General features: G+C 32.7%; 2 protein-coding genes across 3 annotated transcripts; one reads left to right on the top strand and one right to left on the bottom strand.

Annotated features, from left to right (window-relative positions):
* Positions 1 to 3,805: 3,805 nt before the first annotated feature.
* On the top strand, positions 3,806 to 10,850 carry LOC18032439 (phosphate transporter PHO1). 2 transcript variants are annotated; one of them, XM_024182836.1, is made up of 15 exons: positions 3,806 to 4,152; positions 4,993 to 5,076; positions 5,157 to 5,376; positions 6,154 to 6,511; positions 7,074 to 7,122; positions 7,605 to 7,676; positions 7,880 to 8,009; positions 8,491 to 8,611; positions 8,816 to 9,065; positions 9,190 to 9,294; positions 9,390 to 9,434; positions 9,623 to 9,775; positions 9,862 to 10,140; positions 10,234 to 10,370; positions 10,451 to 10,850. In XM_024182836.1, exons 1-15 carry the CDS (start codon positions 3,907 to 3,909, stop codon positions 10,536 to 10,538), a joined length of 2,337 nt encoding a protein of 778 aa, XP_024038604.1. In that variant the 5' UTR covers positions 3,806 to 3,906; the 3' UTR covers positions 10,539 to 10,850. The 2 variants fall into 2 exon arrangements, with proteins under 2 accessions (XP_024038604.1, XP_024038605.1); XM_024182837.1 differs by lacking the exon at positions 3,806 to 4,152 and adding an exon at positions 4,892 to 4,921.
* Positions 10,851 to 11,589: 739 nt separating this feature from the next.
* LOC18032718 (long-chain-alcohol oxidase FAO1) lies at positions 11,590 to 16,498 on the bottom strand. The gene is made up of 3 exons (XM_006420219.2): positions 16,277 to 16,498; positions 15,775 to 16,047; positions 11,590 to 13,470 (listed from the first exon to the last, which is right to left on the bottom strand). The coding sequence occupies exons 1-3, from the start codon at positions 16,496 to 16,498 to the stop codon at positions 11,731 to 11,733; spliced, it is 2,235 nt and encodes a 744-aa protein (XP_006420282.1). The 3' UTR covers positions 11,590 to 11,730.
* Between the last annotated feature and the right edge of the window lie 2,754 nt (positions 16,499 to 19,252).

Genomic DNA, 19,252 nt, shown 5'->3' with positions numbered 1-19,252 from the left:
AATTTAGCTTTCATTTTAGATAATACAATACTATATAGAAAATTATCAATCATCCATCTTAAGTTTAAGAATAACTTGTTATTAAAAATATTATAAAAGCTTGAATTTGTTCAAATTTTCACCTTAAGTTTGTAATTTGTATCAACTATCTATTAAAAATAAATAAAATCACCTTTACAAAATAATTATTACTATAATTTGTGTTTAGACTTGTTTTGTCATTTTGTAAGGGTAATTATGACTTTTTTGTGAATAATCGATTCAAATTACAAATTTAGGGTAAAAACTTAAATAAATGTATTATTTTTCATAATGCAGAAAACTTAAAGTGGATGATAGATAATTTTCCTATTACATATTGGGACTGCTCATGCTTACAACGTACAACTCTGGATTTCAAATAATTATTCCTGTTTATTACACCATTTTTTTTATAAAAAACAATTTCCTGATTCAAGGCGGAATCAATAATAACATATCAAGTTAATTTACTTAATTGTTTAATGCAAAGAAACGTCCCCACTTACATAAAATGAAGCTTTGCAATTACTATTACTTAATTTGCTGTGAATTGTGGAAGATGAGTTAGCAGTGCAGAAATGATCATGGGAGCGGGGACGTGCATGAGGTTCCCAACTTAAACTTATTATTCATTGATTTTAGCTTCTGGTCGAAGTGCTTTGCCCACTCCCCAATATGCTTACGTTAATTCGTTTCTTTATATGGGAATATTCTCTGCTAAGATACCTTACTAGAGCATCTTCCATTTGAGGTTTCTGTAGGGTGAAAAGAAGAGACACTTTTGAAGGAAAAGAAGCTGAACATTTATTCGAGATCACTTTGTTTAATTGATTTGACTATTTATATTCTAACAACTTGCCCATAATGCTTGTGTTGCTTTCCAAATCGCTAGCGCCACGTATATTATCAATTATGCCCCATTTGATTGCATGGCTTATTCTTGGCCTTAAGAAAGATATGCAAAGAAAAGCTTATACAATTTCTTTGCCATCAAAGTCAACACTATTTGATTTTCCTTGAGGAACTCAAGCTCTTTGATTAGTGTGAACAAACCGTACGAAAAAGTTTTTTTAACCGAATTTTTATCCGCCAAAACTACCGAAAATTAATGTTTTTCACTCAAATCAAACTAAAATTGGGAGAGGGCGTATTGTCTGCCAACCGTCTTTAGACGATGGTCCAACGCCCGGATTTGGTTTAACAAAATTTCGGGTTAATTTTTATTATTTTTCTTTCTCAATTTGCCCTAGAAGATGCATCTCAAATGATTTAAAATTCAGTAAGCTGAAGTAACAGAAAAATATGTTAGCATAATTTTGGAATATCTCTTTCTGTGATAGAATTTCTAGCCGTTGGTCAGCTAGCAGTTGATTTGAGAAAGGTCGAGACAAGCTATTAATTTGTTGTATTTGCTTGCGTATCTGTGTCATGACTCTTATCCTTTTACATATAAATCATAACGAACATCAGAACCAAATTTTCGTAAGCTATATTCATTACGTGTGAAGAAAAAGAAAATTAAGATAATTCATATAAATAATATTACAAGTTAAAAAAAAATGATTATTTTCTATTTCTGTGACCAAATGTTGATAGCTCCATGAGTTAATATGATGCTACGTGAACGCAGAATATTGGACATACAGCTTGCATTCAGTAATCGCTACGTCTTTTGTGTTCATATCAAGCATCCTATATGTATATCTATATATATATATATATAATATAATCAACAGAAGCCAAGCCTATGTGGATTTTTCTTCTCTCAATCGATCAAAGGGAACTCAAAGAATTAATGGAGGATAAAACTGCAATTAAATATTAAATAATAAAAGGGCATTAATAACGAGTTTGCCTTTTTAGTTCCTCTAATTTCCCCTCTCTTTCTGGCTGCTATAGTGCTCAAGATTCAAAGCAGTATCTTAATGCTTTAACGTTCTGGTTATAAAATTAATTAAACTAAAAAGATATATATATATATATATAAAGAGTAATGAAAAAGATTCTGATAAAGGAAAAAAAATTGAATAAATTTCCTTTGCTCTTAGCATTACGAATCAAGTAAAATCTTTGCCAACCTTATCAACATCCTGCTTCGGATTATTCCCACATGCCACTAAACTTTAATTAAAAAAGGACAATAATCGAGGTGCCTGATAATCCACTCATTTAATTTTTTTTCTTTCGACTTAATTAATGATCAATAGATAAGTGGGCACCTAATTTTACTCTTCAGTTAATAATTTAATGAATAGTACCATACATCCTAAATTTGTATCATTTATCAATTTGACAGTGAGATCATACAATTAATTAACTCGAATTTTAATTAAAAAATTATCAATTATTTAATAAATAACACATTATAATAATATATTATTTAAAATAAAATTTGAGATAAAAAAATTGAAGTATCTATCATTCAATTTTCTTTCAATTTAATTAACATTTTGTGTTTATTTCAACAAGAGCTCAAATAAAAAAAAAGTATTATGTTTCAACAAGAGCTCAGATCACTACTCATTGTTTTTGGTGCTTCTATTTTCATTGATGAGTTATGCCTTTTTAATTCCTTAATGACCTAAAGCAAGTATGGTCATGTCTTCTTAGAAATATGGTTACATATATGGCATATGTTTCTGCTTAAATCGAAGCCTTCCATTAGTTGATCATATACAGACCAGTGCAACAACCGACAAGGTTTAAATTTTTAAAATTAATTAAAAGAATAATGGTGGGGTCCGTAATTAACATTTCATTTGCTTTCACATGAAAGGGAAAATGTATGATATCAGTAATAACAAATTGATTAAACTTATAATATATTCATACACTGTTAACTTGTTGCAATTTGTGAACCACCATATCTGAAATTATATTAACATTTTTTTTACTTTTTAGTGATTCATCGAATGAGAGTGCACTTTCTGATTAAAATATGTTCAAAGGTGTAAACCCACATAATATTAGAAAATCAAATTTATTAACTCTTACAAAAATTCATATAAATTTTTTCTCTTGAATAAAATGTGAAAAAAAAACTAAATACCCTTGAAAATTAAAAAAAAAAAAATCCAAAAGGGCTGCATAAGAGAATTTAGCTTTGTTTACTGGTATATTGTTGTCCAACAACTGTAATTTTTAAAACACGGTTAACAAGCTATATGTAATTTTTACTATTCAATAAAATTACGAACTTTAGAACTTATTATTTTTATTTTACAGCAATAATGACTTACAAGTTATAACAATTCAGTACTAATTAATGAAACTTTGGACTAATATTGAATATTGGATATATCTTATTGTTAATAATTAGGGCTTGACTATGGTGCAACTGTGGTACCGTGTCACAGTTGCATCTAGCCGTTGGATGCACTTGAATGAATGGAGTCCATTGACATCCAACGACTGGATGCAACTGTGGCACGGTACCACAGTTGCACCACAAGTTTTCTCTAATAATTAATCATCATTATCAACCAAATCAATATACTCTAAGTTAATAAAAGAGAGAGAATGTTTGATACGATTTTGTACATCTAATTACAAAAATGCCATCATTGCGTGTTTTTTTTTTCTTTTTTCTCCTCTATCCCCAATGATAATATGCAACAATATTTTCTTTTCTTTCTTTTTTTTTAATGATTCCATCTACAACAAGTTAGAGGAAGCAAACTCGTCTTCACTTCTCTACACGTCTCTCTTTCTTTTTTCTCTCTATATATACACACACAAACCCTCTCTTCTCGCTCTCCCTGTTTATAATTAATAATAAGCTAAGCTAAGCTAAGATAAGCTAGGCTAGCTATAGCTACCGGCCCTCTCTTCTTCATCTTCTTCTTCATATATCTTCAGAAGCAACAACAACAACAACAAACAGCAATGGTGAAGTTTTCAAAAGAGCTTGAAGCTCAGCTGATACCTGAATGGAAAGATGCTTTCGTTAACTACTGGCAACTCAAGAAACACATCAAGAAAATCAAGCTCTCCAAAATGCAACAAAAACAACACCAACATCACTGTGATTTCAATCATAATAATGGAGTGTTTGGACTCTCCATTTGCGACCCCGTTCGTTTTCTTGCCTCTAAATTTTCCCGTGATAACGAAGCTGAAAATATCATTCAGGTAACTCAAAACAACAACAACAATAATAATAATAATAATAATAATGATATGATATTATCATGATCTTCTTTTAATATATACATTCTTTTTTATTTATTTTTTTTGCCTTTTTTTTTTAAATTGGTGTAATTACACTACGCCGAATAACTGGCTAGTGTGTGTTTGTGTGTCAGGCCAATAGTGTGTGAAAAGCAAAGCGGCAATATTTTCAGGCGAAAAAAGAAAAAAAATTCTTGTTTCGGCCCATTTTTTCTCCGATATTTCGGGATTCATTTTTTTAATTTAATTTTTTTCCTTGAAATTTGATCCTCGTTGTTTCTGCTGTTTGCTTACGTACCGCCGTACCAGAACACTGCTTTCTGTTTTTTCAGGTGATTTTCTGCTTTCGTAGCTGCTAAAAAATTTAAAGTAATAACAATAACTGGAAAATATCAGCACCGTCCGATTGAATTGGGTCCCACCGGTAGAAAGAATTATTTGTTTTCGTGTAGTAAATCTCCACCGCCCGTTTCAGGAGGTCCTAAATCGTAGGACAAAAAACAAATGTTAAAAGTATGATAATAACGTAAAATATATTTTCTTTGATATATATATATGTATATATCAATTATTAATTACAAAAAAAGAAAACAAACGGCAAATATCACGAAACTGTCGTGACTAGCAAAAAAAGGAAAGCTACCCACAGACAATTAATTACAAAAAAAAAAGAGAGAGAGAGAAAAAACAGTGAAAAAGACGAAAAATGACATGCAGAGGCAGAGCTCAGGTTGTTGAAAGTAAATAAAAATAATAAATAAATAAATATATATATATCTTAATATTCTTCTGTACTTGCAGGTCAAGAGAAAAGTAATGGAAGAAGGAGATGATCATGAAGTGTATGAGACTGAGCTTGCTCAATTGTTTTCTGAAGAAGATGAGGTGTGTGTATACATACATATATATATATAAATTATAAATTAACTTATTTTTTAATTATTTTGTATTGTTATTATTAATAGGTGAGGGCATTTTTTGAGAGATTGGATCGGGAGCTAAATAAGGTGAATCAATTTTACAGGACTAAAGAGAGTGAGTTTCTAGAGAGAGGAGAAATTTTGAACAAACAACTTCAAATACTTCTTGAACTCAAGCAGATTCTCATCGACCGGCGCCGGAAACCCAGTGGTGGAATTATCCCTCGTTCTTGGACACCTTGTCCAAGAAATTCTGATATTTCCGGTGAGCTTAATTTCTTTTTTTACTTTTACGGGGGACATTTCCACGTTATAATGCATGTACTGTTACATATCTAAATAATTTCTTTAATTTTTTTATTTATTTTCATGGTCCTAATTAAATGTTTAGTTATGGAATTATCTTTTGATCGCTAATGGGTACTTTTGAATAATTATGCAAATCTGGGTAGTGGAGAATACGAGTCCAAATCAGAAAATCACTGGAAGCAAATGGAAACTTTGAGACTCCAATTGACGAAGTGGATCAACAACAACCGATGCTGTTTTTGGTCTTCATTTATGGTGCACTAATTAAATCTTGGTCCACAAAAAATAATTTTCCTGAAATGGAACGAGAGCCGCGAATAAATTATTCAAAAAATGCGAAGTGAATTCTATACTCAAGGTCCTAAAAATCTCTTCGTGTACAAATTGCATTGAAAATTTTCAAATCGCTAGTTACACGTCAAAATTAAATGACCTATTCATATTAGTCCTTAATTTGTCAAAGTTCAAATTCAATTTTAATAGATAGGCACAAGAGACATTTTGCAGGAAGCTAAAGTTAATAGCGCGGTCCAGCAATACGGATACTATCACCACGTAACTTTTTGTTTTTTGGTTGGTAGCTAGCTAAGACTTATTGTTATTGCTACACCTGTCACAGCTTTATTATATATGTTGCGTGAAAATTTGGTCTTGATTGCGACAGAAGAAAAAATTTTCAACGTATGCTTGAAATTAACTTCATTTTTTTTTTTTGGATAAATTAATATTCCAGATGGTCAAGGGGGGGCAGCCTTGAGCGGTGATGGTACTGCTGCAGCCACTGAAACAGATGATGTGATAGCAGCACTTGAGAGAAATGGAGTGAGTTTTATAAATGCAGCGAGTAGCTGGGCGAAAACAAAAAAGGGGAAGCCGAAGGTGGCCATGAGGATTGATATTCCTGCGGAGACACCTGCACGTACAATAAGTGCTGTTACATCGATGCTTTGGGAAGATTTGGTCAATAATCCTAAGAAAGAATCAGGCACTGGCAATTTCATTAACAGAAAGAAGATTCAGTGTGCTGAAAAGATGATTAGAGGTGCATTTGTTGAGCTTTATAGAGGCCTTGGTCTGCTTAAAACTTATAGGTAATTTCCAAATTTCAATTACATTAATCTTATTCATCATGCATGTGTCCTTAGGGTTTGCATTAATGATGATTTTAGTGTCAAAGGTCTACAAAAGACGTGTATATTTTTTATATTTAATTGAAAGTTATTAGTTCAAATATGCGGATGTTTGCAGGATTCTTAAGCTCGGACGTCAAGCTCTTTGTTTAAAAAAAAAAAAAATGTTAAGTGTTAATTAGACGGCCTTATTTTAACAAATATAGGGACACTAGTGCCTTTTAATGAGAACATTTCTTGGGACGTAACATAACCAAGACGGCAAGACCTTCAATTGATATGACTACCTTGTTGTTGACATTTACTTTATGTGATAACACATTCACGCACGAAAATAAAATACAAATCATGGGGTGGTGACTGGTGACAAAATCTTGCATAGATTTTTCAACGTAACATCATCAAATAATATGATCACATGAGTTTATTAGGCTTTTCTTTAATTAGTTGCTAAGATTTTATATTTCTTCTTTTCCGTAAGTAAAAAAAAAAAAAATCTAATCTTTAAACTATTTTTTGGCAGCTCACTGAATATGGTGGCTTTTGCAAAGATACTCAAGAAATTCGACAAGGTAAGGTGGTAACAATATGTCAGGCCACATCGCACATGACATTGTACATATATAAAAGGGAAATTATCACAATAAAGATATTTTAGTCATGTTGGTTTTACTTTTGGTAATTAAAGGTTTTGCTTTAATTTCCCACTTTAGATCTTCCTTTTCGTAGAGGGTTCTCGTTAAATCATTTACATAATTGTGATAAAAATAAAATTAAATAATGAGCAGTTAAATGACAATGATCAGTGTGATAAATAAATAATACATGATTTAGTGGTGATTGCACTGAACAATAAATAATGCACAGACTTGATAAAATTATAAAAAAAACTTTGTTTTTCACATAAAAATATTCTTTTTCGGAAAAAGAAAATAAAGCGTCTTTCGATCATTTTGTAGTATTGTATATTTCGGAAGATTGAATTTTGTACTTTTTATTTATTTATAGCATGTCTTAGTATACTAAACAAATACTTAATTTCTCATGTAAACAGGTATCAAACCAGAAGGCATCAGCAAGTTATCTCCAAGTAGTGAAGAGATCCCATTTCATTAGTTCTGATAAGGTAAAAAATCCCATTATAAATATTTGGTACTCTCTACTAGATCTCTACTTAATTACTATTCTGACCTCAGAAAATTTCCTTTAGTTCATATAATCATATATGAATTTGTAGCTAAATTTAGAGCATGGGAAATGCGTTATTAATTATAATAGGTAATTAATTAATCATGTGATTAAGTGCGTTATTATATTTGGTTTGATAAGGTGGTTAGACTAATGGATGAAGTGGAGTCCATATTCACAAAGCACTTCGCTAACAATGACAGAAAAAAGGCGATGAAGTTCTTGAGACCCCAGCAACAGAAGGAATCTCACATGGTCACTTTTTTTGTTGGTAACACTCACACACTCTCTCCCTCTTTCTTTTGGCATTTGAAAATTGAAAAATTCTTTCTTCAATGAATCACAGCAACACTGCATTTCTACCTTTGTAAAAAGCCGTTTCTTATTTAGGATATTCATAAATCATAAAGTAGCAGCCCTATCGCAATAGCAAAGTCACATTATATTAAAGGATGATCTCAGTGTGTATGTGTTCTAGCATTACAATTTTGGAGATCGCCACTATTAATGGCATCAACATCACTTTAACTATAAGATAATGCCAAGCAGCATTGACATTTTCAATCCCACACGAAATCTGGCTAGCAGCTAGCATTAATCCCATTAGTGGACAAAAATTTAATTTGGATTACAAAGCGAAGATAGTGCATATATTTGATTCCCCACCATATGTTTGAGGCAGATGTTTTGGAGAATTTATTGCCATGGATGATTTGAGTGATTTGAGTTTCTTTTTGTTGTCATTATTGCAGGGCTTTTTACAGGTTGTTTTGTATCATTATTTTGTGTATATGCAATTCTGGCTCACTTGTCTGGCATATTTTCCGCCAACACTGAAGCTGCTTACATGGAAACTGTTTATCCTGTTTTCAGGTGCGCATTTTATGTTTAACATAGAACAATGCACAAGGTATACTTAAAAGTGATTAAAAAAAAAAAGACAAGAAATTAGGTGCTACGATATGGCCTAGAGTCCAATCAATGACTTTGGTGGGCTTGAGCCCATTTGCATCCATCTTTGCTGGGTTTGATATGCATTGAGTCAGAACTGAAGGAAATTTTATTTTTGTTGTGCAGTGTGTTTGCATTATTGTGCTTGCACTTGTTTATGTATGGGTGTAACTTGTTCATGTGGAAGAGCACAAGGATCAACTACAACTTCATATTTGAATTTTCACCCAACACTGCACTCAAGTACAGAGATGCATTTCTCCTTTGCACCACTTTCATGACTGCTGTTGTTGCAGCAATGGTTGTGCACCTCCTCCTACGAGCTAGCGGCTTTTCGCCTAGCAAAATTGATGCCATACCTGGAATCCTCCTTCTGGTTAGCTCCATTATTGCATTAATTGCAAGAAATACTTTAGTGTGTGTGAATTTGTTGACATATGATAGTAGCAAAAGTACTCTGTTACATCCTAAATTACTAATACACTCTTATACATCTCTAGATTTCAATTTGTCTGCTCATATGCCCATTTGACATCTTTTATCGCCCAACTCGCTACTGCTTCCTTCGCATAATTCGTAACATAATATGCTCACCATTTTATAAGGTACGTTTACCTACTTTCACTTCTTCAATACAGAGATGGATTGCATATGTGGATCTAAAAGCAGCCAAATATAACATCATCTTTGATGAATGCAGGTTTTGATGGTAGACTTTTTCATGGCTGACCAACTTACTAGCCAGGTAATCACTCTAACCAGCAATCAGTGTTAAAATTTTATCTATCGAACACATACTATGGGGTAATGCAAGTTTCGAACTTAAAAGTATCGAAACTTGCTTGTGAAACAAGGCATGAAGTTTTCTCAATTACATAATCAGCTGACTGTATATTTCCTCTGTGATCATCAACAATTGTTTCTTATTTTCAGATTCCATTATTGAGACACTTAGAATCGACAGCCTGCTATTTTCTAGCTGGAAGTTTCAAAACACATCATTATGACACCTGCAAGAATGGAAGACTATACAGGGAGCTTGCTTACGTCATCTCATTTTTGCCATATTATTGGCGTGCAATGCAGGCAAACTTATACACCTAGTAGTTAATTTCTTTATTGACTTCCACGGACACACTATAAAATCTAACATTCTATAATTTGACTCTCAGTGTGCAAGGCGATGGTTTGATGAATATGACACAAACCATTTGGCTAACATGGGCAAGTATGTTTCAGCCATGGTGGCAGCCGGCGCGAGATTGACATACACTAGGCAGAGCAACTACCTGTGGTTTGGCATAGTCTTGGTGACTTCTGTGGTGGCCACTATTTATCAATTGTACTGGGATTTTGTCAAGGATTGGGGATTCTTGAACCCAAATTCGAGGAACCCTTGGCTTAGAGATGACTTGATTCTGAGGAACAAAAGCATCTACTACATTTCCATTGTGAGTCCTTTGTCTATTTTCCCAGAGTTAATCTTGGCTTTCTCGTCAAACATTTGAAAACTTATCCTAACACAGTGAGAACTTCGATTTTAGGCCTTGAATGTAGTTCTAAGAATAGCTTGGGTGGAGACCGTGATGCGGTTCCATGTTACCACTGTTCAGTGGCGTATGCTAGATTTCTTCATGGCTTCATTGGAAGTCATACGACGAGGGCACTGGAATTTCTACAGGTACTTTCTGTTTCACGCAAATTCAGTATAGATTGTGTGACAACTCGACCATGTACTAATTACACAGCCTTGTGTAACAGGTTAGAGAATGAACATCTAAGCAATGTTGGCAAGTTCAGGGCTGTGAAGGCAGTTCCGTTACCATTCCGCGAGATGGATTCTGACTGATAAGACAAGATTGTTTCTCAAAATTAATGTACATAAGTGCATGACGGTTGACAGAACATGAATGCCATATTTTTCAGCTACTTAAGGCAAGAAGGATCCGCATTTTATTACAACAATGTGGAAGAAAATCCTTATCATTCACTGATCACAGATCCAACTCAATTTGTCAATTGTAAAGCTCCAAGTGTTGTAACGTTGTAATAAGGATGAAACAAGAAAGCAGCAACTGTGCTTGTACATTAGGCATTCTAACTTGGATCGGCTTATACCAATTAACAGAACTGATCTGTCGGACCACTATTCTTTTTTTTTCCCCGCCATTTAAATAAACTTTAATGTGTTTGAAAACTAGACGGTCTACAGGTGTGTGATCTCATTTTAAGTTCCTGTAATGATAGTAACTGAAAAGATCCCCGATAGAGCAAACACATGGACAAATCACTAAAACATCTACGGACAACACTAACAAACAAAGACAATTCTTAGCATACATTGAAAAAAATACTAATAGCAAATAAATCTGAACTTGACTCGGTTGATAGCGGCTGTTCAATACAGTTGGGATTTGATACCTTAACGACTTTTCCCACCAAGGAGAAAATTAAATAAAAATGAAAAAAAAAAATCTGAGGACTGAAAATCAAATAGAGAAATAAAACCCAGTATTTGAATGAAATCTGTCAAAACAGTTATGGATATGATGACGTGGCGTGTCGGCCCGAGGTTTATCTTAGTCAGTTAAAAACTGTTGCAGATTCCATCAGCAACCAAGACACTCAAGCTGAGTAAACAGTACCACGTCCGGTCGTTGTATCTCTGAGCGTAGAGAAATTAGAGAGAGTAAGCCAAAATTTTCAAATCGCACACACTGCTGAATTTGTTTGTAGACGATAAACTCTTTTGCATGGTAGCTTTCTTCAACTCTATTTGTCTCATTCATGAGATTCATAGGTAAAATTTAAAGAATCCCAAAATGTATTCTTTCTAAGACAACAAACATTTATGCATCAAATCTCATAACAGTAATAGATATTGTTTTTCTCATCTGAAGAGTACCCAAATTTTACACAATCCATGTCATTACAATTTCTAAATGTAACTGCTGATACCATTTTGACATATGAAGACTGAAACAACCGAAGTCCTTCACTCATCAGCATGAGTGAAGGGCAATGTAGAGAATTAGTAAACCTTATGAGGACTGTTCTCTCAAGGATTCCGCTATTCTCTTTGAGAGACAGTAAGCAGTAGACTGGATTGTGATCATGGGATTGACACCAACAGCGCTTGGAAAAACACTAGCATCGCAAACATATAGGCCTTCCGCTTCCCAACTCTGCCCGTTCTCGTCAACCGCGCCCTCTTTTTCATTAACCCCCATCCTACAGCTTCCCATTTGATGGGCAGTACCGTAGACCATCCAGTTCTCCACTGGTGACTTTGGCCCTTCTGCTGCATAAACTGTGTCCAGAAACTGCTCCACTTCCTTTTCGGTAATTCCTTCACATTTGAGTTGCTGCCCATCACTCCGATGAGTGCCAACTTCAACGGCTCCTGCTGCTATTAAAATCCTCAATGCCTGCCTCAATCCGGCTTTCAAATTTTCTTTGTCCAATTGATCTAATTTATGGCTTATCCTTCCCTCTACTTTAACTTCTCCAGATCCGCGATCCCTGATTATTGTTATCAAATGTGCGGTTCTTGAATACTTCAACATGGTTTGCTTAAAGTCAATTCCGGACAACCAAGGACAAAATACAGAAAATTTTGCAGGTGAAAATTCAGGAGTTTCGATGAGGGCTCTCACTTCGGAATCTGCTGAAACCACCTTGTGGGCCGATGTGATTATTCCACCCTCATAGTTTTTTCCCTTGAACTCTAAGTTTGAGTCTGGAAAGTATCCCCAGGCCATCAGAACAGGATGAAGGTGAAGATTCTTGCCAATGTGCTGATTCTTCAATCCACTAGAGATCATCAAAGGGGGAGTCAATAGAGCCCCACATGCTGAGATTGTTGCTTTTGTTTCGATCTGAAACTTCATTCTGATGTCGTTATTCAAAGCTTTTGCTATCACTCCCGAGCATTTCATTGTCCTTGTGCTTCCATTATCGCTCTTCTCCAATATGAATCTCTCGGCTTTGCATCCCGTTAAAATGACTGCACCATGGTTTACGGCATCAACAAGCCAGGTACTATCAGTCCCCTTTTTGTCTCCGCTTTTACAGCCATGACCGCAAGATCCACAGTAATGATTCTCCGAGGAATTTCTGGGTATCCTTTCAACATCAAGGCCAAGATTTTTACATCCTTTTTGAAGTACTTGATTCTGGAACCCCTCTTGTACACAATTCTCCGTAACACCAATCCTCTCCCACACGATATCCATTGCCGAAAGATAGTCAGGGCTACCAAAGAGTGGGAGCTTATAGTCCCCTGCCCATTCCTGAAGCAAGGACTTGGGTGTCTTGATGCAGGCCGACCAGTTGACAGCTGAGCCGCCACCAACAGTTGATCCTGCCAGAATCGTCATGCTCGCGTCAGTAGTTGGAAGGATCCCTCCAGATTCATATAGTTGCTCAAATGAAGGACCTTCAAGGAGAGAATAATCCTTAGGAGTGAAGTAGTTCCCTTTCTCAATTACAACAACCTTCTGCCCAGCACTAGCCAGAACAGCTGCTGCAACACCACCTCCACAACCAGAGCCAACAATTACAACATCACATTTGATTTTGTACACATTCTGTTTAGAATCTTTCGTAACTTGGAGGCCTTTCTGAGTGAGTGACTGTACAATGGTTGAGTCGGTTTCATACATTGTTTCAACTATTCCCTTCTCTAGAGGCCTCTCCTGTTGAACCTCGGACACATCCTCATCATTTTCTACATGATAATCAATCGCTTCCCATGCTGGATTTTTTCCATTTTCATCAAGCTGCAGAAGGAACGGCGAATTTGTGAATTGCAAATGTACTTTAATTGTATACCGGTTGTGTTCTTATTGCTTAGTATGTCATGTATTAAGAGTAAGCTTCTTTTATGACTCGCTTAGCTTCTTGCCTCTCTAACTATATTGTACCAAAGAAATAAATATAAGGAACTTGATATAGAGCGCGATTGTGCGCACTTGATCACCTCTCATAAATATAAATCAAATAAAGATCTTTCTCTTTCTCTACCTTAATTCTTGACTTTTGTACCCAAAAACTATTGTAATTGAATTCAAAGAAAAAATCTATAATCCCAAATCTTTTGGTCAAAGCAAGCACCAAAACAATATTAATTTTTCAACATCATAGCTTCTTGTAATAATAGGTTGCTTTTAGGTATAACATATATTATCTTAATTAGATCGCTTTTGATTTGAGTCCACTCAAAAGTCCTTAAACGAAATTCTTGAGTTCTAATCAAGCTATGTGGGATTCCGACACCCCTCACCCTTAAATGTTGTAAATTTATTATTTCTCTCTATCTGTTCATTCCATTTCAATGACAAAGATAGTATCTATCCAATTCATTTGTTTGAGTATTCATTTAAGGTTCCTACATATAAATTAATTCAACAACCTAATTACAAATGATAACGATGTTTTATCCTTCAATATGTTTATCTGTTTTCCTTATATATATATATATATATATATATTTGCTTGTTGGCACAAAATTTTTTATCCAATCTACAACAACTGCTTTAATGCGTGTGATTAATATGTGACCAATGAATCATGATAGAGTCTTTTTGGTCGTGGATGAATTCTTTTATTAAAAATGATTTTTCCATTTTTTCAGGAATCCTAAAATAGTACTCAAAACTCGGAATCAAAGAGATTGGAAATTTCTAAGTTATGGCTGGCTGTATAATTTTTCCCTTAATTTGGACTATGTTGAATTATGAAAGTGATCTTTATAATAAATACGAAAAAATTGTTGATTTATAAATTTATTGAAAATTTTTAAATGATAAAATCATATTTATTACTTGCCATTTTTTATATTCTCAAGTCTTTAACCTACCCATTTATTTTCAAAAACATTTGCTAAAGCTAACAATTTACGACAGTTCATAAAACATATCCAAAACTCACTCCTAAATAATATGTCCTTTCGTCCGGATGCGGCATGTTTGAAGTTAAATTTTAGAATAATAATTTGTGGGTATAGTAATGTTATAATTTTCAATATTTCATATGTAAAATATTAAACGGCACTTTCCTAGGCAGGAACATAAATGAAACATATTAATGACAAAAATTTTACATATTTTTAAAATTTACAATATATACCACATTTTTTTAGAAAAATGTGAATCTAACACTATAGAGCAGCAATTAAATATTAAACTATGTAAAATACTAAACGGCACTTTCCTAGGCAAGAAAATAAATGAAACATATTAATCACAAAACTTATACATATTTTTAAAATTTATAATATATACCACATTTTTTTAGAAAAATGTGAATCTAACACTATAGCGCAGCAATTAAATATTAAATTGTGGTTTATAAGTTCTGTTTGAGATTAAGGTGCTGTAGCTGAATCTATAACTTTTAAGCTACAAATGCTGTAGAAAAAAATTGTAACAACGAAACAAAATTTAATAATATATAGTAAATATAAATTTTAAATAATAATTTTGATAAAATTATTAAAGATATAATAGATTTTTCATCTTATAAGTGAAAATTATCTCAACATAGCTGTAAGGTACAACAGTTAGTGTTTATCAAACGTTTTAGTGCGGTAACTTTTAAGACACAACTGTTCAATCTCAATTTTAAACGCACTCATAGTGTCAAATTCTAATTATAAGACCTAATTGATTTATTGATTGCTCGTGTTCTTCTCATTTCCTTTATTATAAGGCTCTCCTTAAGTTACAATTAATATAAAATTAGCCTCACTTGACCCACTTGCTTATTACTTATTTTTGTATTATTTTAGTGATTGTAAGTTATATTAAATGTAACTGAAAGATTACTTTATTATAAATATGGATTAAAAATACATTTCTCTAAAATTATTTGTGATAATAGATTTTTAAGTCAATGCTCGGTTGACATCTAAGCTAAACTGCAAGCATATGTATCTAAAATCTCACAAATTTCATATTGAAATGGTTCTATAGAATTGCAACAAGTTTTTTTTTTTTTTTTTTAAAAAAAAAAGTACTCATGTAGATGTATATGTCAAAAATAACAAAAAAATGCAAAGAAATTTTCCAAGTGAAAGAAGTTACCTGACAGAAGAAAACGAAGAGGCAAAAAGTTTTGAGGATAAAAAATGCAATTCTAACAGGAGTAAAAATCCAGTTCTTGAACCATTTCTGCAAAACCTTTTCCCTCTTCTCCAATGACATGCTTGAAAAGTTGTTAATATAAGGCCATTTCTCACTTAAACAAAGAGACCCACAAAGCATCAACGTCCCCAGCTTTGTGGATAGCATCAGCAACACCACTCTGATCAATATCACAGCTTCAGTCAGTAGCCTCTTCACCACAATCTCCGCCACCTGCCAGTCAAACAAACCAATTCATGTTAATGATCAATTTCAGGTTAACGAGCAATCACTCGTTATTCTGAATAATTTTTTTTTTTTAAAAAGAGCTAATCTTTAAGTTGGATATTGGATTAATATGTTTATGATCAATTTCAGATTAACGAGCATTGACTCGTTATTCTAAATGATAAAAATAAAAAAATAAAAACTAACTAATCTTTTAAGTTGAATATTTAATTACCTTATCAGGAACTGGGGCCTGTGCCCCAGAAGCCTTGTAAAAAGATTCCAGGGCCTGGCTAGGACGATCCTCTTTGCCCTCCGAAGAAACAGAAGACAAAGTGGGTAAAAAGACCTCGCATAGGCTAGCCAATGAGAGCAACTCAGCTGAACTGAGGCCATGATTGTGTTTCTCCGCTTTGCTTCTCCTCCCACTCAACAAAGGATGGCAATTTCTCCCCATATTTTTTTTAAATTTAATTTACTGTACTTAATTGGTTCCTTTTTTGGAAAATGGATATGAGAGAGGGCGGCTGAACTGCAATGTACTTGGTTCTGTTTTGAGTCCAAATTAAACACCTGGGTGTCTGTTGACTGTTATATTCAGTCTGCTTCTTTACCATATATAGACTGGAGTCTCTAGTATACAAGCCCTTCCATTAATTTTTTGGTTTAAATATTCGAGCCCACCGCATGGTTTGGTTCCGCTATTAGATTGATTACCGAAAAATTGATATGAAAAAAAAAAAAAATCATTTTCTACTGTTTAAATTTTTAATTAAAGCAAAGAAAAAATTGATGATTGTGATTGAACAACGAAAAATTAATTCAGATTATGACATGTAACCACTATACATTGGGACAAGTCACTGAAGTGTTAATTAGTTTGCCAAAAATGGGATTGTGGTTACTGAGACATTGACCTGTGGACAACTAATTTGGCTAGTTCTTGACCCAGTTTTGCAAGTATATATCATTACAGCCACCAAAACCAGCTTACTTCCCTCCAATTGAGTCCTAAGATAGGTTATAAATCGTAGTATCATCACCTTACAAACATAATTCAGAAAAAATTATCCATCGAGAATATAAAAATTTAGACTGCACTATAATGTAAATGATTTAAATGATTCCAATAATTTTCTTAGGAGTAAACAAACATAATTTTTTTTAATATATATTACTATGCAAATATGGACCAGGGGGGCTAAATTATTTTTGAAGTTTGACCAGAAATTGAATTGAATGAATTGATGACTACGTGGAAAAGGAATTTAATGCCGCTTTGTTATTACACCCAACAAAAACCGACGACATGTACAGCACCAAAATTTGAGACTTGGCACTTTGGCAGCCTCATTGCCACAGCCCACAGATTAGAATTGTGCCTTTTTTAATATATATTTTACAAAAATATCATGGCAATAATCTTGGGGCATTAATAAAGAGAAAAAAATATTAATTAATCAAATTAAATAGAAAAGAAGATAAAAATTAATGTAAATTTTTTTTACGATTACTTTACTTTTAAAGTTAATTTGGTATTTGTAAAAAAAATTATTGTAAAAATATTATTATTAAAAGTAAAGATAAAAATGTAATATAATCAATAATATTTATATTTTAAGATATTTTTAAAATATTAAAATTAAACCAACAGTTAATTTAAAATTTAGAGATTAAACAAACCGTTTCCCTAAGTTTGCTATTGATTTCAAATGATGGAGTTACGGGAAACTAAGGTTCAGCTGAAGTGGCGAGAAGCTTCACTTTCACTTTACTAAAGTGAAGCTTCAGCTAGTACGATCACAATTATAACGCAAAAATTTTAAATATATAAATGATGCAATGTACCGTTGCACACTATGAGCATCATAACAAAAGATCAGGATCTTTTTTTAATATGAGCACTTATAATTTTTTATAGATCTTATGCCACTTGTGTTTTAATGTTAGTGAATGATTATAATTTAATTATTTTTTTAATTTATTAATCACTAATTATATTAATAAAATTTATTTAAATAAAAATTAAATTAGAAGAAAATCTTGATCCATAACAAAACGTTTGGTTGAGAGCTGAAGTCAGGACGCTCATCATTGATGCTCTCACAGGTCTAATTGTCCATGAAATAATTGAATTATTTAGCTTTTAAATATTGAACTTAAGTCAATCGTTAAATTTTTTAACATACATCTCGTGCAACATGTGCATCTATAGCGGTATATAATTAATATTTAATTAAATATATTTATTTTTATAAAAAATTAACAATTAGCGATTACAGTCTTATAAAAGTTTTTAGTACTAAGTCCTTTTCTCTCTCTTTTTTTTTTTAATAATAATTTAGAGGTAGTTGCGAGCATTAAAAATTATTGATTGTAAAACTCGCCATGACCATTAACGAATAACTCCATGGCCTGGACTCGCAGTGGCTCTTTAATTACGAAAAGCAAGTTTCGGAAGACTTTAATTTCTGAGTCTACCATCAATAGCATTAATTTTGGCATTAATACCAATGACAAGTCATAGCGATATTTTGACATATTAAATTGGTTTTACTATTTTTCATAAATAAAAAATTGAAGAGTTGGGTTGATGCTTGGCCTGCTGCAACATGACCTTAAATGGAAAAATTTTACGGTACATTAAAAGTATCGTATTATAATTTAGAATTTATTATGTTAAAATTATTTTAAGATAGAATATTTTTTTATTATTATATAATTAAAATAATAATAAATTATTTATTATTTATTATTTTACATATATAATTATAATTTATGCTCTATTTTAAAACAACTCTAATATAATCATAACTTACAATTTAACGTAAAAACTGAAACCATTGATTATAATATCTAAATACGGGAGCTGGCTTCCAAAATTACATATTATCCACTTTTGTTTATCCCACCAAAAATTTGAACAGACGAAGCATTAAATTTTTCTCTCTCACCCTTAATTAACTCTGTCTAATTCTCTCTCTCTCTCTCACCCAAATCTTCATCTTTCATCTTTGTTCCACCGGCTGCCATTTTTAAAACGTGATGAAGAATTTAAAAAAAAAATTGATGAAAATGATTATAGTTAATTTTTGTTATTACGAAGGAGAAGATTTCTGTTGATGGTGAAGAGAAGATGATTTTTGAAACATGAGTGCTGCCATTTTAATTAAAACTTTCTCAAATTCCAGTGTCAAATATTCCAATCACT

Source organism: Citrus clementina, unplaced genomic scaffold (genome assembly GCF_000493195.1).
Source record: "Citrus clementina cultivar Clemenules unplaced genomic scaffold, Citrus_clementina_v1.0 scaffold_9, whole genome shotgun sequence".
NCBI lineage: Eukaryota > Viridiplantae > Streptophyta > Magnoliopsida > Sapindales > Rutaceae > Citrus > Citrus x clementina.
This window is presented reverse-complemented; position numbering and strand designations above follow the sequence as displayed.